At 40.5% G+C, this 12,322-nt stretch overlaps 1 protein-coding gene across 6 annotated transcripts in view; it reads left to right on the top strand.

Annotated features, from left to right (window-relative positions):
• Window positions 1-12,322, top strand: part of TLK2 (tousled like kinase 2) — a 3,436,060-nt gene that overhangs the window by 2,532,067 nt on the left and 891,671 nt on the right. For all 6 annotated transcript variants that reach the window (XM_044055220.1, XM_044055218.1, XM_044055219.1 and 3 more), the window contains one exon: window positions 8,991-9,072. In XM_044055220.1, the coding sequence (XP_043911155.1) occupies window positions 8,991-9,072 (82 nt within the window). The remainder of the gene's footprint in view (window positions 1-8,990; window positions 9,073-12,322) is intronic.

The following is a 12,322-nucleotide window of genomic DNA, read 5'->3' as shown; positions in this document are numbered from 1 at the left end:
ATTTTATCCCACTCACTAGCTACCCTTTGTGAAGACATTTCTGTGTTTCCAAATACTTTCTACTAGCCAATCCTTTAAATTCTTCTCTCCTTTACAGGTAAGTAGGAAAGCACCAGTGTATCATTTTTATTACTTTGTCTTGGTTTCTTTTCAGTGTACAGTTTGAAATGATTAATTTATGTCAAAGCCTTCAGTTAAGTGCACTTACTTCTGTGAAATATAATTTGTATACATTCAAGCTCAGTTATTGAACCTTGGGGAATATGTAAATTCTGTTTTAGATCCTACTGCTTAATTCAGATGTTCTCTGCCAAATATTTTCATAAATTTCTTCTGAAATCTGCCCTTTTGTTTATATGCTTACTGTTGCAAATCAATTTCCAAACCCTACCTTTAATATTCCCTGCTGAAAGTTGATTTATCCCCAAAATTTTTAAGCTCCACAACCACAGTTTTTTGTGGAATATAAATCCATGCTGTCATACTCCTCCTCCCTTACGAATAACCTCTTAATACCTCAAGTATACCTTTGTCATTTTCCCTCTCACTATTGAAGCCCTTCCAGCATGTGAATTTGACTGAGGATTTCAGGATGAATGTGCAGTTGAATATCAGGGGGAAAGAAAAAAAGGAGTAATAATTCTGCACTTCACCTTTGTCCCAATATTTGCCTGTATGTTTCTCCTGAAATCCTTTCTTTGTCAAATTCATCTGCTCATTTCTATCCAAATGTGTCCCCTACAGTATTGCTTGTTGCACCCTACATTTCTTAATGTAATTCAGTATTTTTTTTGTCTTTGTCTGCCAGGCCTTCCACAGTCCATGTTAATATTGACAAAGCAGCCATTCTGATAAAAAGCATTTACTTCTACATATTGTACTTGACACTTTTTTTGAATACGTTTCCAGCTTGTAGCTTACATGATTACACACTATGGCTGGGGTGTTCTTTTATTTGTTTTTAGTCTCATCCCTTCTGGAACCCATGTCATGCTTTCCCAGACACTTTGATTCAAGCAAAACAACTAAATACATTTTAATTTCCCAACCACTTGTGATCTACAGTAAGCACATGAAAGGAAGTTTACCCCTTAATGTAGGAGTAGTTGCCCCAAATTGATAGCTGCACATTACCTGTTTCAGAATTAGGGTTAACCATGCTAAACAGCATGTCAGGGCCTGTGATGTTCCATTTATAGATTGCTGTCTGTCCTTACCTTTTCTCTATTCCCCTGCCACTTGTGAAAAACAACTTGTTTGCTTTCATTCAACTTTTTGCCTTAAAAAGGGCACTGTCTGCCTTTAAATTGTGCACTCATGTTTAATGGCATTAAAGTGTTAAGACTGTTGGAGAGGAATCTACTTGTATAACTGTTTACTTAACCATAGCTTCACTTTTTTTTTTTTTTTTTTATTTCCACTGAACTGCATGCCAGTTTCCCTTTAGCAATTAATTATATTATACTTTGCACATTTCATTCAGAAGACATTGTTCATACCATTCACAGTTAATTGCTTGTGTCTACAGACCAGTTGTCTCTAACTAAAAGCGTTTGCGGGTTGGGGGGGGGGTCAGGTAGTACCTTTGCAGCTGCAAGAAAAAATGCCGCCTTTCATGTTCTTCATAGTTTTATTTTGTTTTTCAAGAACATTTGCTTTAAAATGCTTGTCTATATCCACATCTTAGTGTGTAGTCTAGACATCCACCTCTGTAAAAGCAAGGGGAATTGTGTTTTAATTCTTTGTATATATTATTTTCAGGCTTTTTTATCTTGTTACATTATAAAGTTCAGATACAGTACAGTTAAGAAAATACTTTAATTTCACTGGTGTATACAGCAACTCCCCAATAAAGCTTCCCACATATCACACTTAAAATACCTTTGACTGTATACCATACATAATTGTTTTACACTATAGAATACAACTTACATTTTTAAATTTTTATACAAATGTTAAGAACAAAATGTTTTTACCTTCAGTGTCTTCATAAATATTAATGTCAGTGCTAGGTTTATGCTTTGGAGTCATCCCTCCAATTTATCATAGTCGATAAACTTCCAGTCTTTTTCTGAAACTTCTTGAAGAACCACAGTTAACATGTCTTGGCTACAATCTAATGGGGCTGTTTTGACTTTTTTCTGTTTATTGATTCACTAAGTTCATATAGTTGCTGGCATTATTCCTGATCATCTCAACCTCCTATCACTGGTATCTTGTTTCATTTCAAAGGTCCTCTTGATTCTTCTAGCTGCTGGGCATTTTTCTGTTACTGTAGCATTTCCATTTAGTTCAATGGGAGAGGTTGCACTGGCAAAATTTATGGGTATTGTTATCAGACTTCCTCTCAAGCTTACTGGCTTACTTCAGGTTTGCAAAATTTTTATTGTTAGCCTGTTTTGCATCCAAAAATGCATTTGATCCTCCAGGAAAAAACGTTCTGAAGAAAGTTTGGCTATAGTAACTTGAATCTCACTCCTGCATGTCATTATCCCCTTATTGCCATGCTTCTCTTCTGCCTGCTATGCAGTGAATAAACATTTTCCACAACACTCTGGCGTTACTGTTTTTTAAAATGTTACTTTTGTCAGATGCAGGTTTTTCTGGTAGTGTAGATACATCTTTACTAACACGTTTCAGCTTATTTTTTTATGGCTGAATTTGGAGCATATGTTTGTCCTTTCAATATACAAATTCTGCTGTGGAACACCTGTCCAGTTACTTATTTGCACTTTCATAAAATTAATGCAGTCTATTTCTTTGGTAAAAATGCAAAATCTCAAGGTTTCTCTGTGCGCTGTATCTTCTAGCGCTACTGTTCTATGAAAGAGTTGTTGAAGCCTCATAGTTTAGTCTTCGCTTCATCTCATCCTCTGATTTTCACAGTTTTTATCTGCTCACCTGAATAACCACTTAGAGTGTATATTTCTGCAGCATTTTGTCATTTGGCTTTATACGTTCCTCCAGTGTCACTTGTTTTAAATTTGATTTGTTTTTCCCCCCTTTAAATTACTGGATTCCATTTCCTGTACTCAAACTGAAACATGAACTACTTTTTGCTAAACTGCTTCAAGTTTTTTTTTTCCCACCCAGAGCTTTTTCGTCTCCTTTCTGGTTGATTTTTTTTTTTACTTATGTTCTCCAAATTTCTTAATTGCTGGCATCCAGCCAGTATAATTAGTAGCCAGTACATTAATTTTACCCAGCTTGTTAACTAAGAAATTAAACACAATAAAACTTTTAACACTGGAAGAGCTGTAATAAACCTGTTACTCACTGCACAGCCAACTTGGATGTCCTAGCTGTTTTGATTAATCATTTAGGATGTTCGTGTTTCACTGTTGCAGTCATTACATTTGGGTAATCCTGCTGGCAGGTTGCCCTCAGCCGGCCTGAATTCCATAGTCTTGGGTCCTGCGTCGGCTGCTATCGCCCCTTCCCTGACATCAAGTCGTCAGGGCTATAAAAGAAGTAGCCAGCACCATTTTCTTCAGTTTTTCTTGCCGCGCGGTGCCCGAAGCAGAAGCAGTTCGCATGTGCCGGTCGACTGACTCCTGAGATTTTCGTGTTGAGTTTCAGATCCGAAGTCTTCACTAAAGCTAAGTACCCATTGTGGAAACTTTTTTCTTGCTCCAGACCGATGTCAGAAAAAGTTAATTGTATTTCTTGTGGGAAGCAAATACCTCATAAGGATTTTCATTCTTACTGTATTCCTTGCCTAGGCCCTGATTACAACGTTTCTGGTTGTCAGTTTTGTGCTATATTTAACCAACGCACTCTTAAGCGTTGGTATGATTTTGCTTTAAACTATTTTGGATGCCAGTTTAATTATCCAGAAATGTCATTGGATAGCCATCCGACTACTGGAGTTCACAAAAAACGCAAAGAAAAGGAAGAGATAGACAACCGATTCCCAAAACCGACGACATAGCTTCTCCTAAGCCAGTCGCCGGTTTGCCGGTCCTCAATGAGAGACTTTCGCAGCCCCTGACGCCCACTACTTTAGAGTCGCAGGCTGCTACCGACTCCCACGTGGAGTCAGCCATGCCGCTGGAAACTCAAGGTATTGGAGCCTCAGATATTATCCTTCAAATGGGTCCAGAGCCGCTGAGCAGGTACCGGCTTTTGAGGGTGTAATCAGACCTAAACATCTTTACATCAAACCAACTTCAGCTTCAAAGGCAAAGACTACAGCACCTTCCAAAGCAAAGAAACAAACTCAAGAGCCACGTGGTCAGGCCTCTTTGCCCAAAAAACAAATGCTCAAAATGGCCGAAGACTTGATTACCTTGATCAGGGGTTCCCATCCCCCTCCTGATGAGGCCTAGGCAAGAGACTGACTATGAATCTTCAGATCAGGTTTCCATTTCTTCTGATTCCTCTTCTGATCAGGAATATTCTCTTCCCCCCATGAGGATTCTGATGCTGAAGAATCTATACCTTCAGCTTCTCCTCCCGAGGACTATTCTTTTGGGGGAAACCTTATATACCATGAGGGAGCATTTCCACTGAGAGAGCCAAGATTTTTCAGAATCTAAAAAGATGCTCAGGGATTTCCTTTTACTACCTCAACACAAGCCACTAGCCAATCCCACCTGTGTTACACATAGTAGATGATGTGTATTCGGTGTCTAGTCTTACCCCTGACTCCTTACCTCCAGCTCCTGTTAAGCCTGACAGATATTACAGGGTTCCTAACTCTCATAAATTCCTTTTTAAAAACCCTGCTACAGACCCAGAAACTATGTCTCAGGGTCCAGAAGGAGTTAAGTCTTCCGCTGCAGAAAAACCCTACCCCCTCTGACAGAGATTCTAGGGCACTGGATAGATGGGGAAAAAAGGTTTACACATCTGCTACCTTGGCTATAAGGGCCTTAAACTGTCAGTTTCATATGCTGAAATATCAGCAACATGTCATGGCATTGCTTAAACAGAAAATGTTGTTAAACTCTGAATGTACAGAAAACAAGGAAATGCAGGATTTATTGCATGCAGCTGAACAAGTCGGAAAGCATACTTTGCAATGTGGTTTTGATTCTTTAGAGGCCTCCTGCAGGGCCACATTTACAGGTTCTGTAATTAGGAGGCATGCTTGGTTAAAGGAACAAAATCTGCCTGATCATGTTAAAGTTAAATTATTAGATGCACCTTTACAGCATGATACTTTGGTGGTAAGGCAGAAGAGGTGTTAAAGAAAGGAGGCCAGTACTGGACCTATCTATTTTGAACACATTCCTGGATATACCAAAATTCAAGATGTTGACTTTGCAGCAGCTTCTGCCCATGCTGGGCAAGAACGCTTGGCTTGTGACTTTATACCTAAAAGAGGCATACCTGCATGTCCCAGTCAGACAAATATGCAGAAGATACCTCAGATTCAAGGCTGGCTCAATGCATTACCAATTCGCTGCACTGCCCTTTGGCTTATCTACTGTGCCCAGGGTCTTTACAAAGTGCCTGGCACCAGTAATTGTATTCTGCAGACAGAGGAATACAAATGTATCCTTACTTGGACGACTGTCTAATTCAAGCAATGAGCAAGGACATTCTTCTACAGCATCTGGCGTTTGTGAAAAGACTTCTAACATGCCTAGGGTACACAGTCAACGAACAGAAATCAAAACTAGTAGCCGTTCAAGAGATGATATTCCTGGGTGCAAGCTTAAATACAACTGCCCAGATGGCTTATCTCACGCCAGACAAACAAAGGCAACTGACTACCTATTTCAAAATGTTGGCAACAAAGGCCCAGTTATTTGCAAGAAAAATTCTGCCGGCTTTGGGCTTCATGGCATCCTGCATCGTACTAATTCCATATGCAAGACTGCATATGAGGAAACTTCAGTGGTACCTACAAAGTGTTTGGTCTCAACATTGCCACAGCCTGGAAACTGATTACTCTCATTCCCTGCCTGCAACAGGAGTTTTGATGGTGGGCAAAGGCTTGTCACCAAAACAAGGGACAGCCATTCACATTACCCCCAGCCAGGCAGACATGAACAACGGATGCATCAGATTATGCCTGGGGGGGTGCCCACATGGCAGGAAGAATCATTCAGGGTACGTGGACCTCATAACAAATGCATCTACATATCAATCAGAAAGAGATGCTAGCAGTTCAAAATGCCCTGACAGCCTTCAAGGACCTACTTCATTCAGGACAACTACTGATAAAGACAGACAACACGGTCATGTGGTATATAAACAAGCAGGGGGGCACACATTCTTACCATTTTTGCAGACTAGCCATGACTTTGTGGGACACAGCATTGACTTACCAAGTACATCTGCAGGCACAATTCCTGCCAGGAAGGAAAATACTCTGGCAGACGAACTAAGCAGAAACCTCGTGAATCTCCACAAGTGGAACCTGGATCTACAAGTCTTCAGCATGATAACAAGGAAATGGGGATACCCCCGGACATAGATCAATTTGCCTCCCCTCACAACTACCAGCTAAAAAGATTCTGCACAAGGATTTATCACAGACAAGCATGGAAAGTGGATGCCCTATCAGTATATGCATTCCCCCCTCTGCCTCTCCTCCCCAAGGTACTCCTAAAGGTCAGACAGGAGAAGCCAAAGATGATACTGATTGCCACAGACTGGCCCCGCCAGTACTGGTATCCAATATTAAGGAGCTTGTCTCAATGTGCAGCTTGGACCTTACCTCAAATACCTCATCTACTGTCCCAGCAAAACAGTCAGATCCTGCACAGCCAACTCAGAACTTGAAACCTGACAGCATGGCGAATAATGTGGTCATACAAAACACACCTCTCAGTAAAGCTGTGATGGATGTCATTTTGGAAGCCAGAAGACCTAGTACTAGAAAATCTTATGCTGGAAAATGGAAGAGATTCTGTGCTTGGAACCAGGCACAAGGAACTGATACAGCTGTGCCAAATATTCCTCAGATTTTGCAATACTTAACTGAAGTGCTGGACAAAGGCCTATCTTCTTCATCTATTAAAATTCATGCCTCTGTCATTTCGGCTCATTACAATGTAGAGCCACCACTCTTTTCTAATCCCTTATTAAAGCAGTACCTCAGAGGAGCCAAAAAATTAAGACCTCCAAGGAGATCACCAATGCCTGCATGGGACCTCAACTATGTCTTGGAAAAACTCACCCTACCTCCTTTTGATCCAGCTGCTACTGCTGATATAAAGTTTTTATCTTGGAAAACAGCTCTGCTCCTAGCAATAACTTCTGCAAGATGAGTTTCAGAGCTACAAGCACTCATGGCTGTGGAACCTTTTATCATTTTTTATCCAGACAGGGTCTCTCTGAGGACAAACCCAACATTTATGCCTAAGGTGGTGTCCAGTGTGGCTCTCAACCAAACAATTCACCTGCCAACCTTTTATCATAATCCACAGAATAAGGGGGAGAGAATTCTGCATTCTTTGGACGTACACAGACAGCTTAGATTCTACTTGGACAGTTCCAAAGTTTTCAGAAAGACAGAGCATTTACTAGTGGCATATGCTGCAGGATCACAAGGAAAGGCTATCTCAAAGCAGACTATTTCAAAGTGGATAGGCCACTGCATTCGTTTCTGCTATGTTACACCATGGCAAGCCAGTACCTAAGGGCATTAGGCCACACTCAACCACAGAGCTGCAGCCACTTCAGCAGCCTTTCTCAGGGGAGTACCTACCAAGGACATTTTAGAGGCTGCTACTTGGAGTTCAGTGCACACTTTTACAAAGCACTATCATCTGCCATTGTACTCTAAATCTAGGGCAGGCTTTGCCACTGCAATTCTGCAGGACCTCATAGTTGCTCCTATTGCTGTTTAGCTCCTGCCTCCCAACCTTAGCTTTGGGACTCTACCCAAATGTAATGACTGCAACAGTGAAACACGAAGAACATGGTACAGTTGTGTACACTTACCATAAATGTAGATGTTCGAGTGTATTCACTGTTGCAGTCCAGGTTTACCCACCCACCATCCCCCTTTTCTTCTGATGGAGCCTATCTTTCCTTCTCTGATTTATACAACCTATGTGGTGTATTTGCTTGTAGATGAAGGTAAAATTAATACTGGTGCATGTAATTATACATATCTAAATTTTGGCAACCCTTTTGAGGGGCACCTGACATCTGGGGCAAGAAAAACTAAAGAAAATGGTGTATGCTGCTACTTTTATACCCCTGAAGACCTGACGTCAGGGAAGGGGCGACAGCAGCCAACGCAGGACCCAAGACTTTGGAATTCAGACTGTCTGCGGGCAACCTGCCAGCAGGATTACCCAAATGTAATGACTGCAACAGTGAATACATTCTTAACATCTACTTTAATGCTAAGTGTACACAGCTGTACTTTACCTGTGAAGGGGTGTCTGTTTTCCTTGTTTTGAAAAACATCATAAAGGACTAGTAGATTCAGGCCATCAGTATCAGCGGATGCAGTGTAGAGCTTCTTGGGTTTTGCCTAGAAAGACCTCTGCTGAAAGAGTACGCTGTCTCAGCATAGCTGTTGTGCTATTCAAACAAGATGCACATTCTGGAGCTTTTCTTGTCTCCGTCTTCCTGAAGTAACACACTAGGGAATATTATGTTTTCCCCACTCAGGAGATGGTGGTTCTTCCATACTTATTGGTGCAGAATGGTGTAGGAAATTAATAGTGGACTATTTATCCAGCCCACTGCAATGGAGATTGAATACAATTTCCCCTATGCTTTGTTCTTATTCTTGCTGATTCCATACTTCATTACAGAGCTGTGATAAGACCAAAATTAGTACCAGTGTGTTTTCTGAGGTCATTTTGACATAGTGTAAGCTAATGAAGACTATAGAGAGCACCATTTTATGTGAACCCAGCAAATTATTTTTTATTTTTATTTTTAAAATCTAAACTTAAGCTACTGTGTTTAGTGGAGAAGTGACCAGGTATGTGCATATATGTATAAGAAAAAATATAGTTTCTCCTGTAATGGTTTCTTGATAATTTCATAAAACTACTAATTGCTTTTACTTCCAGGTTTAAAGACCATCCAACATTAAATGATAGATACCTGCTGCTACATTTGTTGGGTAGAGGTGGCTTTAGTGAAGTTTACAAGGTAGGAGAACTTTTGTATTTGTACATTTATACAGTTATTGTCTGCATTATTTTTTTTTTACATTTTAGATGCTAGAGTAGATTCTTGAGATGGTGATGCACGTCCTTCTGAAATGTGTTTTTTGTCTCAAGCAGGTCATTTCAGCATCCCATTTATTGAGCTTCTGTAAATTATTGCATTGTTTCATTATCCCATAACAGGATTGTGCAGAGACGTGGTACATTCTGCATTTCCAGTATTTTTGCTGAGACTGTTGAGATTAGTGCTTTGCCTGTATGGTGCATCTATTTCACATATTCATTCAGTAAGCCACTTATGTACTGTTTAAAATTCTGTGCCTTTTTCCATCGAATTTTGTTGTAGTAGCTGTGTCTAAAGATGATTGCGCTTTTTTTTTTTTTTTTTTTTTTTTTTGTTTTGTTTTTTTTGTGTGTGTCACCTGGGTTGCATGTGGTGAAATGGGGCTCCTTACTGAGATGTCATACTTTTAGCACTAAGTGCCAACATCTGAAAGAAGAAAATATGGAAAATACAGGAGAAGAGCAAACAAGGCTCTTCTCCTTTAAACTGCACCACTCGATGTAGGGGCAGTCCCCTGCCTTCTACCCTGAACTTGTGTAGACCAGCTCTGAGATCACAGTACCTCATAGAAATGGGAATATTCCAATAAATGAGCATTTTAGAATGACTGTACATGTCCCTTTTTTTTTTTGCCATTCTGTTTCAGTGCTATGAAACTTGCCAAAGAGGATACTATGATTTCTGTTTTAGAAAATCTGTGTGGCCTGCTGTTTCTGTTCTGTGTTTGAGATTACTTAAATTGTCTAGGCTGCACATTTCAAATTTGTTCACTCTCCACTTCACTACACATATTGGCAATGTGGTAATGTGCGGTCACTGTAATATGATTACACAATACTGTTCGCGTAATATACCATGTAGTGCTCACTAAACCACCTCAGAAACCCCACGACCACTGTAGACACTAATTTGATTGTTGAGCTCTCCAACTGGCCTCTCAGAGCCCTCAGCTCCTCAGTATCTGTAATATACCCTGCAGTGCTCACGAAACCACCTTGGAAACCCAATGACCACTGTAGACACTAATTTAATTGTTGAGCGGTCCTTCCAACTGGTCCCTCTGAACCCTCAGGTCCTCAGTACCTGTATGTTAGTAACTTTTAACTGTTAAACAATCCATACACTTGTGCATTATTTCATTATACCTGGCATACACCACCAGGACGCCCAACACCCCCCACCTATACTTAATGTTAAGCTGGCAGTCCCCTATTTTTTAATGGTTGCTAGCTTTTCTCTCCTCTCATTCACACTCTACCTACATTTTTTTCAGATCATTACCTCTCTGACCACTTTATCTCTGCTTGACTCCTCCCAACTGTTTTTCTCAGCCTCCTTTGCTTTTACTAAATCTGCCCCTTTTCACAAGGATACCTTAACCTAGGCTGCCCTTTTTTCATATCTTATTGTTAAAGGGAAGAAATCTGTCACTTACTGATTTGACTCTGCAAATTAAACACACTCTGGACCAAGGTCCATCCCACTCCGTTCGCCTTTGCTACGCTTGAGCTTACTCTGGTCCCTTCCCCTACCCCTATTCTCAACCATCCTTTCATTTGATTTATACCTAGCTTTCTTCCACACCCTTTTTCCAGTCTACCTTATCAGATCATGCTTCCACCCCATCACTCAAGCCCTTCCCCTCCCTTATTCTCCATCCACACACCCCCGCTACACTAACACCAACCTTTACAAATATTCAACTCACCAAGCATTTCCCTTGTAGCCAATTTCATCAAGTACTTCAGTTATGCTAATCATTTCCACTACCCCGTGTTCCTACTCACAGTACATGCAATATGTACTGTTAGCCATGACATTTCTACTTACATCATATCACCATCAACAAGTCAACTTCACACACTCATCCACTATGTTTCTTACATCACTCCGTCTGCCTTCACCAATTTCCTGCAGTATTTCACCATACCTATGTAACTACACTACTACAGAACTCTACTCGCCCAAATACATAAAACAAAGACAACACCTCACTTTACACTCAAATACATAATATCACTTATCAAGCCCACTTACCCACACGACATACATACAGCTCCCATTGGTCTTTGTGGTGATACACACCCCAAGCCAGGCCCCCCGCCCCACTTCATACACCGCCTGTCACCGACCTCACCAATTTACAACACAAAAATAATGATCTACTAATTCTTAGCATGACCCTACAAACTAGTCAACAAAATCCCCAAGTTTCACTCTACCCTGTCCCGATACTCTCCAGACCTAGTCATAACAGAATTCTGGATGAAACCACATTTAGATAATGGTGAAATACTTCCCCCTACGTGCAATATAATCAGGCTAGACAGGACTCGCAAAAGGGGTGGCGACATTGCCATATTTTGAAAAGGTCACCTCAACCTAGAACAGCTCATCACAGAATACCGAGTACAAAACAAATTAGAAATCCTCTCCACTCACCTAAAAATAAGTAACTATAAAAATATCATTCTCATAGTTATCTCCATCTCTCCTGGTATCAACCCTGATACCATTGAGGACTTGCTCTATTGGACAAGTTATAAATACAGCAAGTAAACTATAATTTTGGGTGACTTTAGCCTAGATTGGTCTTCCTTTCAACTTCAGTAATCCAAATAACTTTATCAGTCTCCACGGCTTCTAGCAACTTATCTCCCACTGGGATCAACAAGCACAGCAGAAAACAATATTGGATTGGACCTTAAATAAACCTTCCCAACACTACCAGACTGGGTGTCTCCCAGCTAACCTAAGTAACCATAATCTCACCTACCTAATTTGACAAAGAATCCACCCAGATAAAAACACAGTATATAAATTAATTTGCAACAAAAAAACTTCTCACCTGAAGTTTTTAACAACCTTCTCCAAAATTGCAACTGCCCACTCCCCCCAAGTACCTGCAGCTTGATCAAGCTGTAGAATACTTCAACAACAGCTTCCTCAACATTTTTGAATAACCTAGCCCCAGTAAAAAAATGTGCTAAGTCAAAATACATACCATGGCTTTCTAAAGACACTAAAAACCTTCTTAAGCAAAGAGATAATGCCTGGCTCCACCATCTTAAAACTAAGGATGAAACAACACTTCTCAGCTTTCACCCCCTATGTAACCTATCCAAAAAACATATCAAGCAAGATAAAAAAGCCTACTACACAACCTCCC

This window comes from Protopterus annectens, chromosome 13.part0 (assembly GCF_019279795.1).
Source record: "Protopterus annectens isolate FY-2018-M chromosome 13.part0, PAN1.0, whole genome shotgun sequence".
Lineage (NCBI taxonomy): Eukaryota > Metazoa > Chordata > Ceratodontiformes > Protopteridae > Protopterus > Protopterus annectens.
This window is presented reverse-complemented; position numbering and strand designations above follow the sequence as displayed.